General features: G+C 54.4%; 9 protein-coding genes across 9 annotated transcripts; 2 read left to right on the forward strand and 7 right to left on the reverse strand.

Moving 5' to 3' along the window:
• Positions 1–35: 35 nt before the first annotated feature.
• Positions 36–1,579, reverse strand: J4E92_008086 (uncharacterized protein; the record flags this gene model as incomplete). Its single annotated transcript, XM_051499443.1, has 2 exons — positions 36–1,217; positions 1,274–1,579. The coding sequence occupies 2 exons, from the start codon at positions 1,577–1,579 to the stop codon at positions 36–38; spliced, it is 1,488 nt and encodes a 495-aa protein (XP_051350226.1).
• A 667-nt stretch (positions 1,580–2,246) lies between these two features.
• Positions 2,247–3,398, forward strand: J4E92_008087 (uncharacterized protein; the record flags this gene model as incomplete). Its single annotated transcript, XM_051499444.1, has 1 exon — positions 2,247–3,398. The coding sequence occupies one exon, from the start codon at positions 2,247–2,249 to the stop codon at positions 3,396–3,398; it is 1,152 nt and encodes a 383-aa protein (XP_051350227.1).
• A 515-nt stretch (positions 3,399–3,913) lies between these two features.
• Positions 3,914–4,668, reverse strand: J4E92_008088 (uncharacterized protein; the record flags this gene model as incomplete). Its single annotated transcript, XM_051499445.1, has 2 exons — positions 3,914–4,397; positions 4,445–4,668. 2 exons carry the CDS (start codon positions 4,666–4,668, stop codon positions 3,914–3,916), a joined length of 708 nt encoding a protein of 235 aa, XP_051350228.1.
• A 779-nt stretch (positions 4,669–5,447) lies between these two features.
• J4E92_008089 (uncharacterized protein) lies at positions 5,448–6,431 on the reverse strand (the record flags this gene model as incomplete). Its single annotated transcript, XM_051499446.1, has 1 exon — positions 5,448–6,431. The coding sequence occupies one exon, from the start codon at positions 6,429–6,431 to the stop codon at positions 5,448–5,450; it is 984 nt and encodes a 327-aa protein (XP_051350229.1).
• Positions 6,432–8,806: 2,375 nt separating this feature from the next.
• On the forward strand, positions 8,807–9,184 carry J4E92_008090 (uncharacterized protein; the record flags this gene model as incomplete). Its single annotated transcript, XM_051499447.1, has 1 exon — positions 8,807–9,184. One exon carries the CDS (start codon positions 8,807–8,809, stop codon positions 9,182–9,184), a length of 378 nt encoding a protein of 125 aa, XP_051350230.1.
• Positions 9,185–10,151: 967 nt separating this feature from the next.
• On the reverse strand, positions 10,152–12,353 carry SRK1 (MAPK-activated protein kinase Srk1; the record flags this gene model as incomplete). The annotated part of the gene is made up of 3 exons (XM_051499448.1): positions 10,152–11,277; positions 11,336–11,580; positions 11,820–12,353. 3 exons carry the CDS (start codon positions 12,351–12,353, stop codon positions 10,152–10,154), a joined length of 1,905 nt encoding a protein of 634 aa, XP_051350231.1.
• A 1,938-nt stretch (positions 12,354–14,291) lies between these two features.
• On the reverse strand, positions 14,292–15,452 carry J4E92_008092 (uncharacterized protein; the record flags this gene model as incomplete). The annotated part of the gene is made up of 1 exon (XM_051499449.1): positions 14,292–15,452. One exon carries the CDS (start codon positions 15,450–15,452, stop codon positions 14,292–14,294), a length of 1,161 nt encoding a protein of 386 aa, XP_051350232.1.
• A 705-nt stretch (positions 15,453–16,157) lies between these two features.
• On the reverse strand, positions 16,158–16,763 carry J4E92_008093 (uncharacterized protein; the record flags this gene model as incomplete). The annotated part of the gene is made up of 1 exon (XM_051499450.1): positions 16,158–16,763. One exon carries the CDS (start codon positions 16,761–16,763, stop codon positions 16,158–16,160), a length of 606 nt encoding a protein of 201 aa, XP_051350233.1.
• Positions 16,764–17,303: 540 nt separating this feature from the next.
• Positions 17,304–18,514, reverse strand: J4E92_008094 (uncharacterized protein; the record flags this gene model as incomplete). Its single annotated transcript, XM_051499451.1, has 2 exons — positions 17,304–18,426; positions 18,507–18,514. 2 exons carry the CDS (start codon positions 18,512–18,514, stop codon positions 17,304–17,306), a joined length of 1,131 nt encoding a protein of 376 aa, XP_051350234.1.
• Positions 18,515–18,738: the final 224 nt, after the last annotated feature.

Here is an 18,738-nt window from a genome sequence, read left to right on the forward strand (position 1 = left end):
TCAAGCATACCACTATTTTACTCTTGCAAGAGATGCTACGCTTTCTTCATCCCATCGCCAATAGAACCAGCACCCTTCGCACCTCCCTTCAGCTCCTTGTTTGTTGCCTGGATCAACACTCTCCGGTAGCTTGTCAAAGCCGGCGTACCATCATCCGTAACCTCAAGTATCAGATGAAGCAGTTGACCTTGAACAACTGGCTTCTTACTCAAGAACTCGACTGCGCATTTTTCCGGAGGTGGAAGCCTTACCTCGACCTTCCTGCCCTCATCGTCCAACTTCTTGATCACCAGTTGCGCAACCTCGCTGTAAACCAACCACTGCGTCGCTGTGGGTTCCCGATAATGCCACCACTTAAATGTGAGTTTTCCGCCATCGGGGTCGTATGTAGCGGACGCGTCGAGTGTGACTTTTGATCCAGCCTCAGCGGTGATTTGGACAGGCGCTAAGCCTTTGAAACCGCTGATATTGATGACTGGGTGGTGGTTTGCTTTTGCGAAATCAGGCTCCATGCTCCACTTGATGCGCGCGGCAAAGTCGTTCTGGAAAGCGTCGCGCCAGCGCCAGATGGTCGCGTGGTTGGATGTATATGTCCTGTCGCCAACTTTGACCCTGTCCACGACATCACTATAGTGATTGCTGTTCAGGCCTTCGGTGCTGATATCAGTCCGCCCGTATCGACCTCCCCAAGACCCGTAGTTGGGGCAGTCAGGTACACCCAGACCGTTTTGGATGAGGTAGAGGAATGTTGGGGTATCTCCTTCCGGGATGTAGAGATAGTCAGGGTACGCCTTTCCGAGTGGCCCGATTTGGATGTTCTCCTTGATCCAGCTCTTTTCCATCTTGGTGAAATCTGGCCCACCCTCATCGAAGCCGTAGTACTTGTCGCCGGAAATACCGGTCCATGCTGCCAAACCGTACTGATTCCAGCCGTGAATGGAAGCAATGTAAAATACGTCGGGGAAGTTGTTGCGAATCCATGCACCCGTGTCATCTTGATCGGAGATGGCATAAACGCGGAGACGTGACAGTAAGCGCTTGGAGTCTTCGGGTTCAAAGTCATCATCTACTTTGAGCAGTGCTGAGGCGAGTGTGTTTGTTCCGCCCCAGCAAAGAATCCATAATGGCTGAGTGGAGGGCGCGACGATTCGGTCGTACAGTAGCTGTCCGCCTGGAGATAGTGGAGTGTCTGTACCAACAGCCGACATGCCGTAAGTCTAGACACTGTCAGCGCTACCCACGTGACGTGCTACGTCTAGCGAATGGAGCTTACCTCGGCGCCCTTGCGAATCAACCCACGCAAATGTTGTGCCGTTGGATACTGCCAGTTCGGGTGTACATGCTTGTTCAAATTATCCACGGCGTCGGCATATGCGTTGATAATCTTCCCCATGTCTTCCGGGTGCACTTTGTTCTTCATCCAGGTGCTTGTGCAAGCTACCAGACCCTCCGTCTCAAACTCATTGGAATACAGAAGGTATCGACACAGCGACTCGGCATCATCCGGTTCATTCGATATGTCAGACAGAATAAAAACGCGGGGCTTCTGCGAGTATGTCTGGAGTCTTTCGGTAGCCATGTTGGAACCGGGGCTGTTGGCGTGCTGAGAGTCAACGGATATGCAAAAAGTCAAGAGGAAGCTTTACTTTGACGCTGTTGAGCTTTTGAGGTTATCCGATGCTACACCAAACACCCGAAGTTGTGCCACGGCGTCCGAGGTGGGGCTTTGAGCAACGGTGCGGTGTCCTTAGGCACCTCCTTCCGTCTGGAGGAAAGCCGGCTATTCTTGCCATCCGTGCGTCTCCACCTGAGAATACCCCTCACCATCTCTTGTACGAAGACGCTGCTGTTTGCAACTGTATCGTCGTTACCCCGGATTCCAGCATGATGTACAAAATGCGAGATAGCCGTTGCCACGCCGCCTTAGTGCATTGAGGCTCAGCGGCCTGCGCCACATGCGACTAGACCGTATTGGATGGTTGCCTCTATGACGTCTGGAATCTGCCCCGCTTCAACACCACCAGCCACCGTGAGGACAGCAGTTTGGTCCAGAATCAGGCGCCCAATAGCCTAAGACAAGGCCATATATTTGTGCCGTCAGGCCGACTGCCAAGCAGTACCACCATGATCTCTTGCCGTAAGGAGTCGATTAGGTAGGCTGTGCTTCGCTGCTTCCTAGATATATAGCATCAGGCTACCTCCGATCGCATTCGCATCAAACCTTGTATCCCAGAAACCATTTTATCATGTCAATCCACAACAAGATCCAGCAGGCAGCGCAGAGGAATGAGGAGCTTCTTCGTGGCCTCGAGGACACAGATTCGGCGCCCTCACAGCTCAAGCAGCAGAACGCGTATATTGCCGACCTCGACGCGCAAATCAACAACATCAGGAAGCGCGTCAACGACCTTAAACAGAAAACAGCCAGCGAGCTGAAAGACCACGAAAAGTACCGCGACTCGCACTTCCGCCGCTTCGCCCACAAGGCCAGCGGAAAGAAGGAGAAGTTCGCCGAGAAAGCCGCCAAAGAAGAAAAAGAGTACTTCGACGCAATCCAAGAGCAAAAGAGCGCCGAAGACGAGCTCGCCTACGCGAAACAACTCCGCGCCGAAGCCGAAACGCGCAAGAACGAAATCGCATCGCAAGCCCAACGCCACACCGCGCTCCAAGCCGACCTCGACGCGCTCTACAACTCCATTTTCGCAGGCCACACGCCCGAGTTCCCCGACGAAGACCGCAAAGAAGATGCCTGCAACGCCGCACACGCGCACGTCCAAGACCTGACCCAGCGCCTCGAGCGCGAGCGCCACATCCTCTTCCTCCTCGGGCAGACTTCCGTCAAGCTGTCTGCCGCCCGCGAACACCTCGACGGCGCATACGGCATGTCGCAATACGACATGTTCGGTGGCGGCACAATGGCCAGCATGCAGAAGCGGAACTACCTCGAGCGCGCCGAGAGTTCCATCCAACAGGTGCGCATGCTGCAGCAGCAGGTCAAGCAGGTTGCGCCTGAGATACCGGGGCTGGGTCAACTCAACATCGCCATGGGTAGTATATGGAGCGACGTGGTGTTTGACAACATCTTCTCCGATATGCAAATGCACGATCAGGTCAAGCAGTCTATTGCGCAGGTCGACCGCGCGGGGAACAAGTGCGGGGAGATTATACGACAGCGTGAGGCGCAGGAGAAGGGACTGCAGGGCGAGGTCGATCAGGCAAAGGCGAAGCTACAACATGCGCGGTTGCAACTGCAGCAAGCGCGTGAAGAGGCGTTTAGAAGGGTGCTGGGTGGACAGCAGCAGAATGTGGGTACGGGAGGATTTACACCGCCTGCTGGTGAGGCGCCGCCGCCGGAGTACACGGCGCCGGCGGGTCCTCCTCCTGGGTACTCGGCTTGAGACGTGAAGCGGTAGTTCATGCGTGTGGCTTGCTGATACGGATGGGGCGTGTGTTCGGCCCGTATACCCTCTATGTTCTATGCTGTGGGGCTCGGCGTGACTTTAGTTCTAGTAGCGGTCGATAGAGACTGTTTATACGAATGAACATAGTTCGTAATCGCATCTGGATTTCGGCAATTGTTTTGACTTGGTGGAAGATAAGCTTCCTTGGTTTCCGGAAGGTGAACCGATACGGAGAGACTGGAATGTTGAAGGGAGCACGTCAATCGAGAAAAGGCCGAACAGGCCTGCAGCCTACATCAACATGTAAACCTACTAGATATGTGACCTAGCGTCGATGTAGGCTCTAGACCTGTTTAGCTTTTTTCTTGTATGAGGTGGGGGCTAGTGACAGACAGTTGATGAGATAGATGATAGTTTTATAATTAAGCACTACATTGGTGAATGGGCATGTGGTGGTTTCAACTGAGCAAATATCATGGTGGGGTGCTATGTACCGCTATCTACACCACCCCTCAAATGAAAGCCTCGTCGAGGTAGTTTCCAAAGTTGCTGTCACGGAAAGACGGCGTCGCACTACCGAAATCCGTATTCTCAATCGCACTCCTCGCCGCCGCCGTCATGCTGTCCCACGCAATCAACGGCTGCTCTCCACCCTGGGTAGTCGTCTCAATCAACTGATGGTTAACCGGGAAAATGGACCTGTACCCAATCCTGGGCCTGGTACCAGTGAGACTGGGGTTGGTAACCTTGTCGTAGTCGCCGTGAGCAGAGATGGCGACGCCGCGGATAGTAGCGGTAGTGGACTGGGCGGACAGCCAGACGACGATGTTTTCCCAGTCGTGGCGGTGGCCGAGACCGGGACCGGGGCTGTCTTTGGGCATGTACCAGGAATACATTATGGCGTAGGCGCCGTTGTGGGCGGTGGCGCGGGCGTAAACTTGGCCGGGGGAAGAACTGCACCCGCTGTTTGAGGCGCCGGTGGGTTGGAGGCCGCCGCTGGAGGGTGTTAGGAGAATTCACTCTCTGCATTAGATTTGACTTACCCGGTGTCACCTGCAGCGTTGACGGCAGGGAAAGGGACACAGCCGTTCTCGACCTTGAGGTAGGGCTTGTATTTCAGCATGAGCTGCCCTACGATGCCAGACGGCACGGTCTGGGGGAAGCCAACAACAGCATCGTGGGCGATGACAGCACGACTTTGGAGGTTGACGGGGGAGGCGAGGACGACGCTCGCGGCGGCAAGGAGCTGGATGGCAATGTTGAACATCTTGACTTTTGCTGAAAGCGAATGGATGTAGGAGTGAACGGCGAGGTGTGTCCAGCGAATGACAATGTCTTTGAGCCGGAAGACTGGCTTGATCTTCAAAAGATGGTGGCTACGGTGGTTTTATACGAAGTCTTCGGCGTGTTCAGTATTGTACGGCTCTTCCCGATATCGTGCTCACTGAGTCCTCAAGTCTCTCTCAATCCCAATGGGGAAGTTCACGATACAGACTAGCAAAAGCGCGATACGAGCAGAACCGTGGAGAGCACACAAACAGCGCACATGCCCTGATATACCACCACCAATTGGCCGTTTATCCAGCTCCCTTGGACGCATAACAACGTTTCCGACGTTGTCGCTGGGGTACCTGCAGCGCATCGGCGTCCGGCACGGGACGATTCAGACGTTGCATATTCTACGCCCGGAGCAAACATCTGCAGAGAGTAACGCAGGATGTCGATCGACTAGATTGGGAACCACGACGGTTGCACGCCGGCGAATAAGGAGAAAGCGCGTGGCTGATCGCGTCCGAGCCATTGGTGCTTGGCCGAGGCTAGGCCGAGTCCGCATCAGGCAGGTGCAGGGGAGGTGAATGTGACATGCTGCAGTCTGGAGAAACAGGACGAGACATGCGTTAGATTCGTGGATTCATGCTGGTGGGCCGCCGAACGTGAGGAATTGGCGTGGAGTGATTGGGCCAGTTAGACGTACCTGCAGTCACGGGGGACAAAAGGCATGATCTCGGGTATCGAAGATTAGATTGTATCTCGCAATGCAGTCAATCATCCGAACTGCCTCCAGACAGTGTTGCGCCGGTCTTTTGGTGGTGTCTCCGGGCCTGGCATTAGCTCGCGCAGCAGGTCGTTGATGTCGAGGCCGCGCTCTTGACAGTCGTGCCATTGTCGTGGGTAGCCCAGGCTGACTTCTTCGAAGCGCGTGTTGTCTATCCAGTCTGTTCGCCTGATGTGGAGATGGCCAGAGACGACGACCTTTGCGTTGTACTTGTTGTGCCAGTCTTCGGTCTTCTTTGTGCCGCACCAGAGGGAGAAGCGCGGGACTCGGAATAGCTTCACGAGGTCTTCGCGCAGCGGCCAGTGGCCTACTATGATCAAGGGGATATCCGGGTGTGATGCGACAGCTGCGGCGAGCTTCTTCTCCGTCTTCTCGAGAAGCGCATTGCACCATTCGATACGCGACGAGTAGGGGTCGGGATGCAAAAGGTGCTCGTCGGTCGCTTCTATATCCTTCTCTCGCGCCCACTCGAGCGCATCCTCTAACTTCACGTGGCTAGGCCGGAAGCTGTAATCGTATAGCGTGAAGATGGGCGCAATGAGACATGGACCTCCCTCGCCCTCCCATAGCGTGTATGGGTCTTCTGGTGTGATTACGCCGTACTCCCGCGCAATCGCAACACACTCCATGTATTTCGCCTCGCCCCTCGCGCCATGCTCTTTCTCCGAGGGCAGCGTATACAGCTCGTGATTGCCTGGCACCCAGAACACTTGGCGGAAGCATTCCTTGACCTTGGTGAAGGCGAGCCGACAATGCTCCGCCGACTCGCCAACATCTCCACACAGTATGAGGTCATCGTACGGGTGCGGCAGGAGCTTCTCGAGAGCGTCGCGATTGCCCTTGAAGGAGAGGTGGATGTCGCTGATGCCCCAGAGGCGGCTCTCTGGGGGCGTCTCGGCGGAGGGCGGGGAGCTCGGCGGGGTTGATGTTGTGTCTGCGGCGGCGGCTTCGGCGGCGGCGAGAAGAGGGTCCATGGTGGCGGCGACGATTAACTGCACAGTTGACTACGCGCCGTGACGGAGTTATATAGTGACGATGTCTCAAACAGACGTGTTGCAAAGAAGTAACTACATCATAGTTCTTTCTCCGACGCGTGTCCGCCGTTTCGACGGGCTACTATTATCGATTCGCACAGACCAGTAAGACGTCAAGCTCGTATCAGGAAAGAGCAGTTCATTTACCAAGTCTCACCTATTCGCTGAAACTGTCTTCATCCAACATACGTATAGCAGCTGTGTATCGTCGCGAAACCGGGTCCCCGCGGTCTACCGGTTGAGGTTGGAAGACGTCTACACGATACATGGGTACGCTGGGCTTAGAGTTTGACTACGGCGAGGCTGACATGGTACACTGCATTTGAGGAAGGAACTACGCAAACCAATCGTGAACATCTCCGATACAGTTACACGATTCACAATTCAGAATCCCAATATGCTCATCTACTTGTAGCCTCTTCAGAAAGATCGTCGTCGTGTTTGTTGCCGCCAGTCGCCGAATATCTTTCTGACCCAGCCGAATATCCCTCGTCTACCCTCCCAAACCTCGTCGCGACTCTCCCATGCATCTCGCAAATCTGCAAGAATCTCATCGTCGTAGTAGGTCCATGTAGCTGGGAGCGTAAGTCCCGGTCCCGTTAATGGATATCGCAAATGCATAGCATCCCACTCTCCTCTTTGGAATGCGTAATATTCCGGTGGACGTTCTGCTTCGGGGATCTTCTTCAACTCAAGTCGTGTCAAACGCTCCAACTTCTTAAGAATAGCGGCGCATTTCTTGTGCATTACCGAAGGGCCAGTGCCTAATGGCATCACGTACCAATGCTTGAGGACTACATGGCCGAGATCCACATACAGGGATTCATATATTGGATACTCAACCTTGATTCCATCCAACTCGGCTACCAGCGGTGAAGAACATTGGCGAAGTTCGAAAACCGATGACTCAAGGATGACGTCTGGTATATCCGGTACTGTGACGCCCGTGGTGTCAAGATTAAGTATCCAGGTCTGTGAATCACCTATCCGGCGGGTTATGCTCTTTGGACCATCCCTAGCCACTTCCAGTACTCCGTCAGTACAGAACCAGCACTCCGGATTCTCTATTCCTTGTACTTTGGTTACGTACTCCCAAAGTTTGGCGTCCTCCGACTGCGTTAGATGAACCGATTGCACCAGATGACACGTCTCTTTGACGAAGGCTTCGTAGGCGAATATTGTGTATGCTTTGTTCCACGTTACAAATCGCAGCTTGTGTGTTGGTCGATGGGTGTGCATGATCATATGCAGTTGGCCGACAGGATGGTAATGTTCAAGCTCTACTTTCCTCATTTCCCCATCAACTCCTACCTTCGTGGCAGAGTACATGTTCTCTTGGTCCGCAAATGTTGGATCCGGGTCAAGAGGCTCATACCCTTCAGCAGCAAGATAATCGACCAGCGGTGCCATACGCGTAGTTTCGACTAGTACGGGCAATCGCGTACCCTCAAATATCGAGCGCTCAATAAAACCGAAGTAACCGCTAGCGTTGTATTTATTAATGCTGTCCTGGATGATAGCGCCGCATTGTCCTTGAACGGACCGAAATTCCCGAGGATCCTTGAAGAAATGCCGAAGTTTGTGGTTGATGTTGTAGTCAGACGCCATCAGCGTCGGCCACAAACAGCCAAAGGTCTTGCATGTACAGGTGAGCCTTGCGATGGCGCCCGGATTGAGATGGTCGAGGAGAACGCGTTGAATGGGCGCATACCGGGGACTAAGTAGGTCGATGAGAGTAGTCATGTTACGGAGATGGCTGTTGTTGTAAGGGTATGCTTATTAGTACATATGAAGCGAGAGAACCAAGAGGGTAGGGGCGCCCATGATCTTTTTTAGGTCTTGGTACGGAGTCCAGAAGACGACTTCACATGCGCGATATTGACTGAGGATGTCGATTTTCACGTGTAGTTAATATTTGGTGACGCAGCTGCAAACGCTATGTTATGTCACAAGCAATCCACGCACACACCGCGATTGTTTTGGTGTTGCTGCAATTGCGCCTTCCTCGTTCAGTCAGATTCTTCACGGTTGTATTCAATGCGGAAGGTGCGTTAGGCAAGTACCCTCGGTTCTGTCTCCTCATCAGAGCTCGCGGTGAAGGTGAGGGTGAACTCTCGATTTCTCTAGTGCCTTCGGTAACAAGACTTCACTTTCCGAATTCCTTTCAAACAGCTACCACGTCTTTCTCCAATACCTAGGTATCTTACATTTTTCAAGACTACATACTGTCAGCGCCATCGCCATCATCTTCATCACCATCATCGTCGTCATCATCATCATCCTCATCCTCAACAATGTCATCCCCACCCTCCGCAATGCAAACCCGCGCCGAGAACGCCGAAGCGCGCGAGCGCTACCTCAAAACCAACCTCATCCGCTCTCAGCGAGACCTCGCGCAAGCGAACAAGAAGAACGAAGACCTTGCAGCAAAGCTGGAAGCGGCGGAGAAAGAGCTTGCAGAGTACAAGCAAGCTGAGACCGACCGCGAGAATGAGCGGAAGAAGGTCGAGGATGACGACAAGCAGTTGTTGGAAGCCCAGTTGGGGAGATTGAGGGAAGCGAAGGCAGCGGGGGGTGGTTGGAGGGAACAAGCGCAGGCAGTCTACGGTGATACGCCTCTCGCACCTGTACTAGACTGGAGGGAACAAGCGGCGGCATGGCAAGCCAAGTTCGAGGCGGAGTCGAAGAAGTGATCGTATATGGTTTCGCGTTCATTGTTCTGTGTAGTAGTCTAGACCGTCTTTTTTCTGATTATGCCAAGTATGGAACTGCCATCACGAGCCACTCCCTCGGACTGCTTCATCGTCTTGTAGCTTGTATTTCGCCAAGTGCGAGGTGACATCTCACGCTTTCGCCGATGGCAGGCTGTATGCGCGGAGCTCAGGATCCTTGGTTGTGCATTGGAGTGATAATAGACCTAGTTGGGGGGTTCCTTCCTTCTCAGGACGTGTGAGCAGCGAGTATGGAATATTGCCTGATTGTGGAAGTCACGACTAGCACTGGCCTCACTACCAAGCGTGGCAGATACACAAGGATTAGTGGCCTTCTACGCGCAACAAAATCTTCAGTTAACACGTACATAGTAGTAGGATTGTAAAATACAGATGTATACAACAAAGTAGCTTTGCCTCAATTCTCTGCCTTGTCACGACTTCACGTGTTCAAAGCGCGATCTCCAACATGTGGCAAACTTTGTCAATCGAAGCAATACTGAGAGTATTGCGTCTTTAATTCGCTGGACAACTGCATCGTCGCCATGTCGAATAAGACGACAACTTCAATCACGCAATTGATCACTGAATCATGGTAATTGTCATCGTTTTCAAACATTATCATTCATGCTACATGGACAAACATGCCACATCGCACGTTACTATCATCCATCCATCGCCATGCCAAAAGCTTCATAAACTATGCCTAAACCCCTCTCTTCTCCTGCCTCATGTCAAACACCCCCTTCATACCGGGGGACAGACACAAGAGACCGTAAAGCCATGCCATGAGAGGAGAAACACAGACAAAGCTCGCATACATGATATAACCAAAAATCGTAGAGAGAACCGGGGAAAGGGCAGGAAAAGAGTGATTAAGGAAACGCAAAAACGCCATCATGACACAGTTCTCATCACCGTCTCACCAATCCTTCGCAAGCGAGGATTGTCATTGGACGGAGATGTTGTTCCTCAGACCGCTGGGCTCAGGGCCCTTCTTGTTGCGGCGGCCGAGTAATGTCGAGCTGTCCATGTTGAGCTCAAACGCACCCTTGTTCCTGACTTGGCGCTTAGCCGCGGCTGCAACGGCTGGGGAGTGTTGACCGTAGCCGCGTTCTTGCTGGCGCGGTTGTGCTTGTTGTTGCTGGCGGGCTTGGGCGGCGGCGGATAGTGTGGTGTTGCGCATCTTCTGCTCCATGCCGGATACATCGGCACCCTGAGACTTGGGAAGCTTCGCGGGCGGATGTTGCGACGCTGGGTCGTATGGTGCAGACTCGGCGGCGTACTCGTCATCATCCTCACCTTCGTCAAGCGCGTTGAGCGAGTTCATGGCGTTGGCGCCGCGGTAGCCCTGCTTGAACTGCTTCTTCCGCTTGCCCTCCTCTTCTTGTCGGTGTACAGCGTAACTGACGTCGAAGACTTCTCGCAGGTTAACGGCTCCAGGCGAACGGAAGTCCATGCGACGGGCACCGGGCGACTCAAGGTGTGAGAAGTCTGGCTGGAGGCGCTCCTTCTTGGCGGCGGGTGTGGCGAGCGGTGGTGCGTCGTAAGCGGAGTAGGTAGGCTCGTCGGCTTCACGTATCCATGGGTGGTTCAGGAACTGGTTGATGTCGTAGCGCTTCTCGGGGTCGACGGTCAGCAGGTGGGAGACGAGATCCTGCGCCGACTTGGAGATGTCGTCCCACCATGGCGACAGGAATGTGTACTGGCCGCGGGCGACCTTCTCGGTGAGGGTTTGGATGGACTCGTCGTAGAACGGAGGGAAACCGCAGAGCAGCGTGTAGAGCACACAGCCCAGCGCCCACATGTCGACGGACTTGGAGTAGCGCTCATCCTTGACAATCTCAGGGGCGGTGTAACCGACAGTACCACATGGTGTCATGGTCTGCGTATCCCAGATGACCTTGCTGAGACCGAAGTCGGCAATCTTGATTAGGCCGATACCACCGGCGCCCTTGCCCTTGACGAACTCGCCCTCGTCGGCCTTGTCTTCATCGTCCGGTCCCCGCGGCTTTGGGTTGCGGGTGGGGATGAATGGTGTGGGGTAGAAGAGAAGGTTCTCAGGCTTGATGTCTCTGTGAATGACGTCAGTAATTATGCTTGGCATCGTATCTTGAATCGATAAGAACGTACCGGTGGACAACACCTGCCTCCTCGTGCAGATATTGCAGTGCCTTGGCCACCTGGATGATGGTGTGGCGGGACAGGTCCTCGGAGAAGTACGTCAGACGGACGATCTGGTGGAACAGCTCGCCTCCGGGGCACAGCTCAAGCACGATGTAGTAGTACTGCCGCGACTCGGAGAAGTCGATGAGCTTGACGATGTTGGGGTGGTCGAGCTGGCGCATAATCTGTACTTCCTTGAGGATGTTCGCTCTCTATAGGGCAGTTAGTGTCTGCCCTTTAAGCCCGTCGTGAAGGGGGATGCTGAGTCGAGCATCGGGGGTTATATTATCGCACCTCGGCTGCTTTGGGCGTCTTGAAGTCCGGATGCACATGCTTGTCCTACACCGGCCTCGCGTTGGTAACGTCCAAAAACACCCAACTGTTCAACGTGTAGGATAGGGGTGACTAGGAAATGGGCAGGGAGGAAGGGGGCTGGAGGGGTAATACTAACCTGCTGTGAGTTCATCTCGAACTTGCGGACGACCTTGATGGCGACCTCGTCCCATTGGCCGGTCGTGTCTCGTGCGCGGTAGACGTTGCTGAAGGCGCCGTCGCCCATCTTCTCGAGGAGCGTCCATCGCTCGAGGCCGGGATACCTCGGCAGCTTGCCCTTGGCCTCGCGCTCCTCGGCGACGATGCGCTCGAGTACCTGGGGGTCGACGCCGGCGCCCTTGGCAGCGGCCTGCTTCTTGTGCTCCTTTTGGGCGGCGTGCGCGGCGGCGTCGCCTGCCTGGGCGGCAATGTTGCGGTTGTCGCCAGCGCCAGCGCCGACGGAGTAGTCGCCATGGGGGGCAGCGTGGTTCTGGAGCGGCTTGTGGTCCATTACGGGCTCCGAGATGCCATGATGTACGGGGTCCGGGTGCTGGTTGTACCGTTGATGTTGCGACTGGGCGTGGACATTGGAGACATTGGTCGTGGGCTCCGCGTTCTGGCGGGCCTGCTTGCCATGGCGCAGGAAGTTCTTAAAATTCTGTATCGCGGCCATGTTTAGTGTCTGGACGCTGGGAGGTATTACAAAGCCCGTCAATAGCGGGGTCGTCGAGGCTGCGATGGAGAATGCAAAAAACAAGCGGGTGCAGCCGTTTGTTGGGGCAGAGGGCAGACGGGCGGTAGCACGGCGGGAATACTCGGTGGTGAGGGGAAGTCAGGGAGAAGCGCTGGTTGGAAAGAAGGTCATGCATGGACGAAGGAAGGAGTGAAGCCGGAACAAGAGAGGAGCGACGTTGCGTCATTGGCGCACGGGCTTCATGACGCTGCAGGCTACATCATCGCCAAACAAGCTGCACCACACGCACACGATATGATGCGTGCTGCTGCCCGTGGCGCCTCAAGCTCTAGCCGTGGTGCATTGTGTGCAGCGAAGAAGCATATCGAAATGTGTAGAAATGTATCGAAATTTGCCTTACCTCGATAACTGGGAGGCCCATCTTCTTGCGTCCGCCGCGGGGAGACGTGGTTTTGGACTGCATGTAGGGTTTCGATCTCGATGATCGCCTTCGTCTCTGCTTATTGACTCGCTCTGCGGTGGAGGTATGACGCTCGTTTCTGTTCCGCGTCCCGGCTGGGAGATCTCGTGGCTTCCGCTAGCACGAGCAAGGGTTGGGTTTGAGGGCGTGTGGAATTGGAAGGATTATTAGATCGCGATGGGTCGTGATGGGCAGGAGAGGCGAGCAACGGCGGTGTCAAAAAGAAGAGGAAACGAACTCTATGTATCGTCTCTAGATTATTTGTCTTTTGCTTGGACGAGGCCACTGCGCTACTCCGCGCGAATACTCTTCAGCAATAGTGGCAGACGCTGACGCCCGCGGAATCTCCGGCAGCCTCCTCCCAGCTCCCAGTAGACTCGCACAGTCGAGCCTGGCTCCATCTAGAGGCTGAGAGGCTCGCTAGGGACGCTGCCGCCGACGCCACGCTGCATGCAAACCTCACTCCGACCTTGGAAGAGGGTCCCGAGACGGCCTGAACGCAGCCCAATGACCGCATATAAGACCAGGGCATCTGTCTGACAATCTCATGGCGCATGCGTCCTCCCAGCGCGCCCGCAGTTCTAATTTCTCGCTCTTCGCGTTTCCAACGGCCTAGCAGCCTGCAGGGTCCAGCTAGCGCGGCGGATCCGTTACGTCACCGTCTAGTGGGGAACTTCATTGAAGACGTCAATTTCGCCCTCTCTCGACGTCTGGGCTGAAACACATGTGCCGCTTACGGCGTCCAGACGAATTCACGTAGATCGCGTTGGGCAGGCCACGAGACCTTTTCAATAATGTAGGTAGCTCTAGTCTCGGTCGCGCCGGCCATGTCGGCCCAAATCCAAGGCCTTGACGCATGGGATTCGGTCCGCCCATCTATCATTGCGCGTTCGCAGGGTTGAGAGCGGAGCTGACATGGGGACTGACGGGGACTGACATGGGACGGGGCAGGTAGAGTTCTTGGGGTCAGGTTTGTCATATTTGGATCTGATAACTAATAGACCCTTTCCCACGATATCCTCGTGGCAATCATCTGGACCCTCGTGGCATGACTAATGAACGTCGCCAAGCGCGGATGGCAACCACGTGCCCGCCTCGCTACACCAAGAAAACAGCGTCATGTCAGTCAACGTTGGATGAGGAATGCGATGAGTGCAAACGTGGAAGAAAGTTTACCATATGCGCTCAATGTCACTAGTGAGCCGGTAGCCGTGGGAAGATCAGGGTACGGCCGGCACGGAGACAGCAGCAGCAGCCCGCACTTGGCGGCGCCTGAAACGCAATCGAGTCCACACGCAGCTGACGGATCCAACCTCTCCACATACCACGAGTAAATCATACGCTATAACAGGGTATGTAAGATACCGGGCATATAGAACACGTGTTTGCATACCTAGGTAGCTCTGACACCGTACCTAAACTTCAATTTGACCTGGTTTACTCAACCGATCTCTCAACTACAACGCCTCACACCTCTCACACCCACAATCAAATCCCCACGTCTTCTTCAGCCTCAACATCCTCTTCCCGCGACTCAGCTTCCTCTCCTCACCACTAAGATACGTGATGCACAGCTCCTGCCCGGCACCAATATCCTTCCCAGCCGTAAAGAACCACGTCCTGCCCTCCCTTCTCTTCTCGATATTCGGCCCGCACGAGTGATTGAAGTAGCTTGCAGCAGGCCAGCACCCGTATCCAAAGAACTCCGAGCCGTCATCTTCGAGAGAGCGAATACCGAATGAATTGTGCGAGTCACGGGATGAGAGGGTAATGAGCGACTCTGCCGTTACGAGAGGGAGTAGTTGAAGTGGAAGGATGGCGATGAGGTGCAGGTAGGTTCTTGTAAAGGCGCCGAGGTCGTCGGAGCTGTGGTAGGGGGTCTTGTCGTCTGCGAGGGCCTCCACCCGTTCCCACTGGTCGGGGTGGAGATACCGCCAGACCAGGCCGCTGACGCAGAAGCTCATCACGTCGGGTGTGATATTCTGCTGTAGTGCCTTTTGCACGGCCTTTTTGTGCTGCTTCGTGACAGCAACTCCGGCGGTCTGCTCGCTTTCCCGTGCAGCTCGTATCAGTGCCGCCTGTGCAGCGACGTTCTCCCACGCCTGCTGAATTTCCTTGACTTTTGGGCGCGGTAAGTCGGTGTCCACCATATCGCTATCCTCCTTGCTCCGCTTCTTGACGAACGTCTCGACCGCAGTCCATGCCTGAACCCCGACCTCGCCGTTCTCCTCCCGCCACTTCTGCTGGCATGCTTCCGAGCAGAAAGCAAACCCCACCGTCTTATCCCGTATGTCCAGATCCCGCCCGTAATCGTATCCAAAACATTGCCCACACACCTCACGCCGGTATTCGCGCAGTAAAACGGAGAGTGAGAGGTCTTCTGAGCGCCACACTATTGTGCCCTCTGGTATGTCCTGCGTAGCGAAGACAGCGCGGCCGGCGGTCGGTGTATGGCGGACTTGGAAGAGGGGAGATATCGGTGCGCCCGCTGGCAGATCGTTCGGTTTGTCGTTCGGGATATCGTTCGGATGTATCGAGGAGGCTGAGGAAGGGCGTGAGATGCTGAAGACCGAGTCACTGGCTACAGGGATGGACGAGTCGCTTTCGGTGGCGTCCATTGTAGCAGTGTCGATGGGATTAGCAGCACGGCAAGCGGTACGTGAGTGAATCGTTGGATGAATCGATGCTCCTTTCAGAAGCCAAAAAAGCAATGCTATCGTCGAGTCCACAGAGTATACGGTGAAGAGACTACACCCCTCTTTGTCTAATCGAGGGTGGATGGCTAACGGTCGCGCGGGCTGTGGGTCAGTTGCGTATGTCACGTATACTCATGCCAGAATTGAAAGATCGGAGGAAAGCCATTGTGGGTAATTAGGTATGCGGGTGGATACGTTATCGTGACTGTTGATTGACAAAAGGCGAGAGATTTTGTGTCGGTCGTGCCTGGCCAGACCGATCTTTGGCCGGGCAGGGATAATGGCGCTAGTGCACGATAAGCGAGTCCCTGCTTTCTGCTTCCAGAGTCTGAAGCCTCGGCAGGTTTGACACTACGAGGCGGTTTACGATAAACGTGGTGTTTGTAATGCTCACGGTGATTATTAAGTACATGCAAATAGTGATCCTATTAGAAGCAGCTATGTAGCTACTTCATAAAATAGCGTCCTTCCTCTTTGAGGTCTATCGTGCCTACTGACGAAAGAATCGCCCATCTAGGCAAGCACGACTACGCGAGTACAACAACATGGAACCCCGCCCTCCACAATTCCTAAACGTCTTTCTCTAGAAACCGGCAGGGACGAAGGGTTGGGGAGGAGCTCTTCGAGTTAAATCTGAAGATTGCTAACCCCTTCATCGAGTGTCGGCGGACGTGCCTCCCTCATGCCAATCATCTTGTCTTGTCTCCTATTCGCTGGTTTGTGCCTGCAACATGCGACGAACATGGCGTGCCCCTCGGTCCTCATCAAACCATCAACAGTCTTCTTCGAATAGAGCAAGTCTTCAATCAACGCATCGATGCGCTGCGAAAACGTGAAGTGCCTGTACTTTCCCGCCGCTTTCAACGCAGAGGGGTCGTATATCGATAGGCAGATTGGACCTTGCGTATGCAGGCGTTCTGCGAGATCGAGAAGATCCCAACATATAGCCTCCATGCTAACGAGGGAGTGAGGCAGAGGTCGTTGGCCGTTTTGAAATGGCTGCTTCCAGCGCTCGATGAAATGCTTGGAGGTCTCTGTTGTTCGACTGACGTCTACCATGGCTCGCCTCATTCGGATAACGTAGGCCCTGCGCTGAGCGTCGGATTGAGGGATTGTCGTGTCATTGCTGGGTGGATGCCACTTGATGCCGCGGTTGCGCTGGAAGGCTTGGGCTTCGGCGCCGTTGCTAAAAAGAGTAGGGCCGCTGAAGTCGTGTGGTACCGGCCTGACCATCTTGTGTTGTGTCGCACGGAAGGGTTGTTTTTTATGTTTGTTAGATCCAGTGGTGCCAATTGATCTGGTGCTAGTTGTGGTGGAAGTTGGCACCGTAAGGAACGTAGGTTGCGAGCCTTCAAATACTGCAAGAGAGAGAGGTTGCGAGCACGATGGCAGCTCACCGCAGTCGGAGCGGGGCCTTTCACACATGTTTCCCATGCTTGTGAAACGCCTATCAACTTCGCGATTGTCATCGCCACCTGCTTCGTTTAGATGGTTGTCTTGAGTATATATCGTAGAGTGAAAGAGGAGCCTTTCGTTCGAACTTGTTGAATTGAATATATACTAGAAGTAGAAAGACTGGAGTATAGCTTCGTAAACAGAGTATGAAGCGTAAGAAGAACGATTATATGCAGCGCCGGGTGGTGCTTGCTATTTGCGCAAATCCGAAGTGGCTTGCTTTGCTTTCTTTTGTCTCAACACCTGCAATCGGCATCACGGTCAAGCGCGTAGTTGCCGTTAACAATGCATTGATCATTCCAGGAAACATCCTCCTTCTTAATAATGGGTCGACAATCCAAAGTCCTTAGCAACCTCCCTGCCCATCGCCTTGATATTCTCCACGATCCACAGCTGCTTATTGCTAAACACCATAACAGCCCCCGGCAAGAAAGCAAAGTTCGCAGTGGTAATACCAACCCAAATCTTGCCAATCAGCGTGCCTTCAGGGTTCCAGATATGAATACCGTCTCCACATCCAGCCCAAACATTGCCCTCGGTGTCGGTGTGCAGACCGTCGGGAATGCCGTTGTCGGAGTAGGCAAATGTGCGGCGGCCGGTCAGTCTCTTTGCGTCGTGTGTGATGTCGAATGCGTAGAGTGTGGCTGGTCGTGTGACGTTCAGACTGTAACCCGCGGCACCGGTGTCGGATACGTAGAGTGTCTTGTAGTCAGGGCTGAATTCGAGGCCATTGGGTTCGACGAAGTCGTCTGCTACGACGGCGATTTGACCAGTAGATGGGCTGAAGCGGTAAACCTGCTTAGGGAGAGATGGCTCAGGGCGGAATCCTTGGACGAATGCGTAGTCTGGGTCGGTGAACCAGAGATCGCCTGTTACGGGGTGTTGGCGCACGTCGTTGGGGGATGTGAAGTTTCGTCCAAGGAAGTTCGATAGGATAAGTTCGGACTCGCCAGTCACGGGGTCGACGGAGACGAGACCTGCTGGGTTGACGAAGTCACCTTGGTCGCAGTATAGCACTCGTGAAGGTGTTGAGCCGTTGGTTTGAGTGCCAGGTGGGTAGTACGATGTTGCGCCGTTGGCCTCGGCGACACCTGGAATCCGCGTTGAGTTGATCGAGTAGTTGTCTGCGAGATCGATGACTGTAACGTTGATGGGGTTGTTGAGGTCTCCGGCCCAGCTGCTCGTCACGTATAGCTTGTTTGTGTCTTTGTTGTAAACGCCGGCTTCGTGGAAAGCATCCCAATCCAGGCTTTCCAGTAGTCGTCCTGTTGCGTTCTCGCCGATTACAGATGCAAAGCTTTCATCGTATGCGAGGAGGTTGATGATGTCCGGATTTGAAGCATTGGTGGTGACAATGCTGTTCAGGTACGACGGATCCGTCGCGTACGATAGAAGGTCCACGGGGATGATGCTCGACATGATGTTCGTGATGATAGCGAAGCTGGATACCTGCAAATCACCATCGCCTGGCCTTCCATCTCCTATATACCTCTCCACTGATCGTCGCGCCGGACACCTCACGGTCCCATGATTTTTTGCAACGTCACTCAACCGCCAAGTTGCCGATGCGATGCTCGTCCATAGTCGACGGAAATATGGTCGGTGAAATGCAGATCTTGGCTGTATGCTTGGCTCGGTTGCTTGACTCGAGGGGAGTGTCGTGTATATTGCCGCGGCGTTTGCTCCGGTGACTGCTGGTCGGCAACTTCCCCAGGTGTTGTATGCACGCCGCACACATGTTCGCTCCACACGT

This window comes from Alternaria infectoria (assembly GCF_024043175.1).
Source record: "Alternaria infectoria strain BMP 0036 chromosome Unknown scaffold_15, whole genome shotgun sequence".
In the NCBI taxonomy this organism is placed as follows: Eukaryota; Fungi; Ascomycota; class Dothideomycetes; order Pleosporales; family Pleosporaceae; genus Alternaria; species Alternaria infectoria.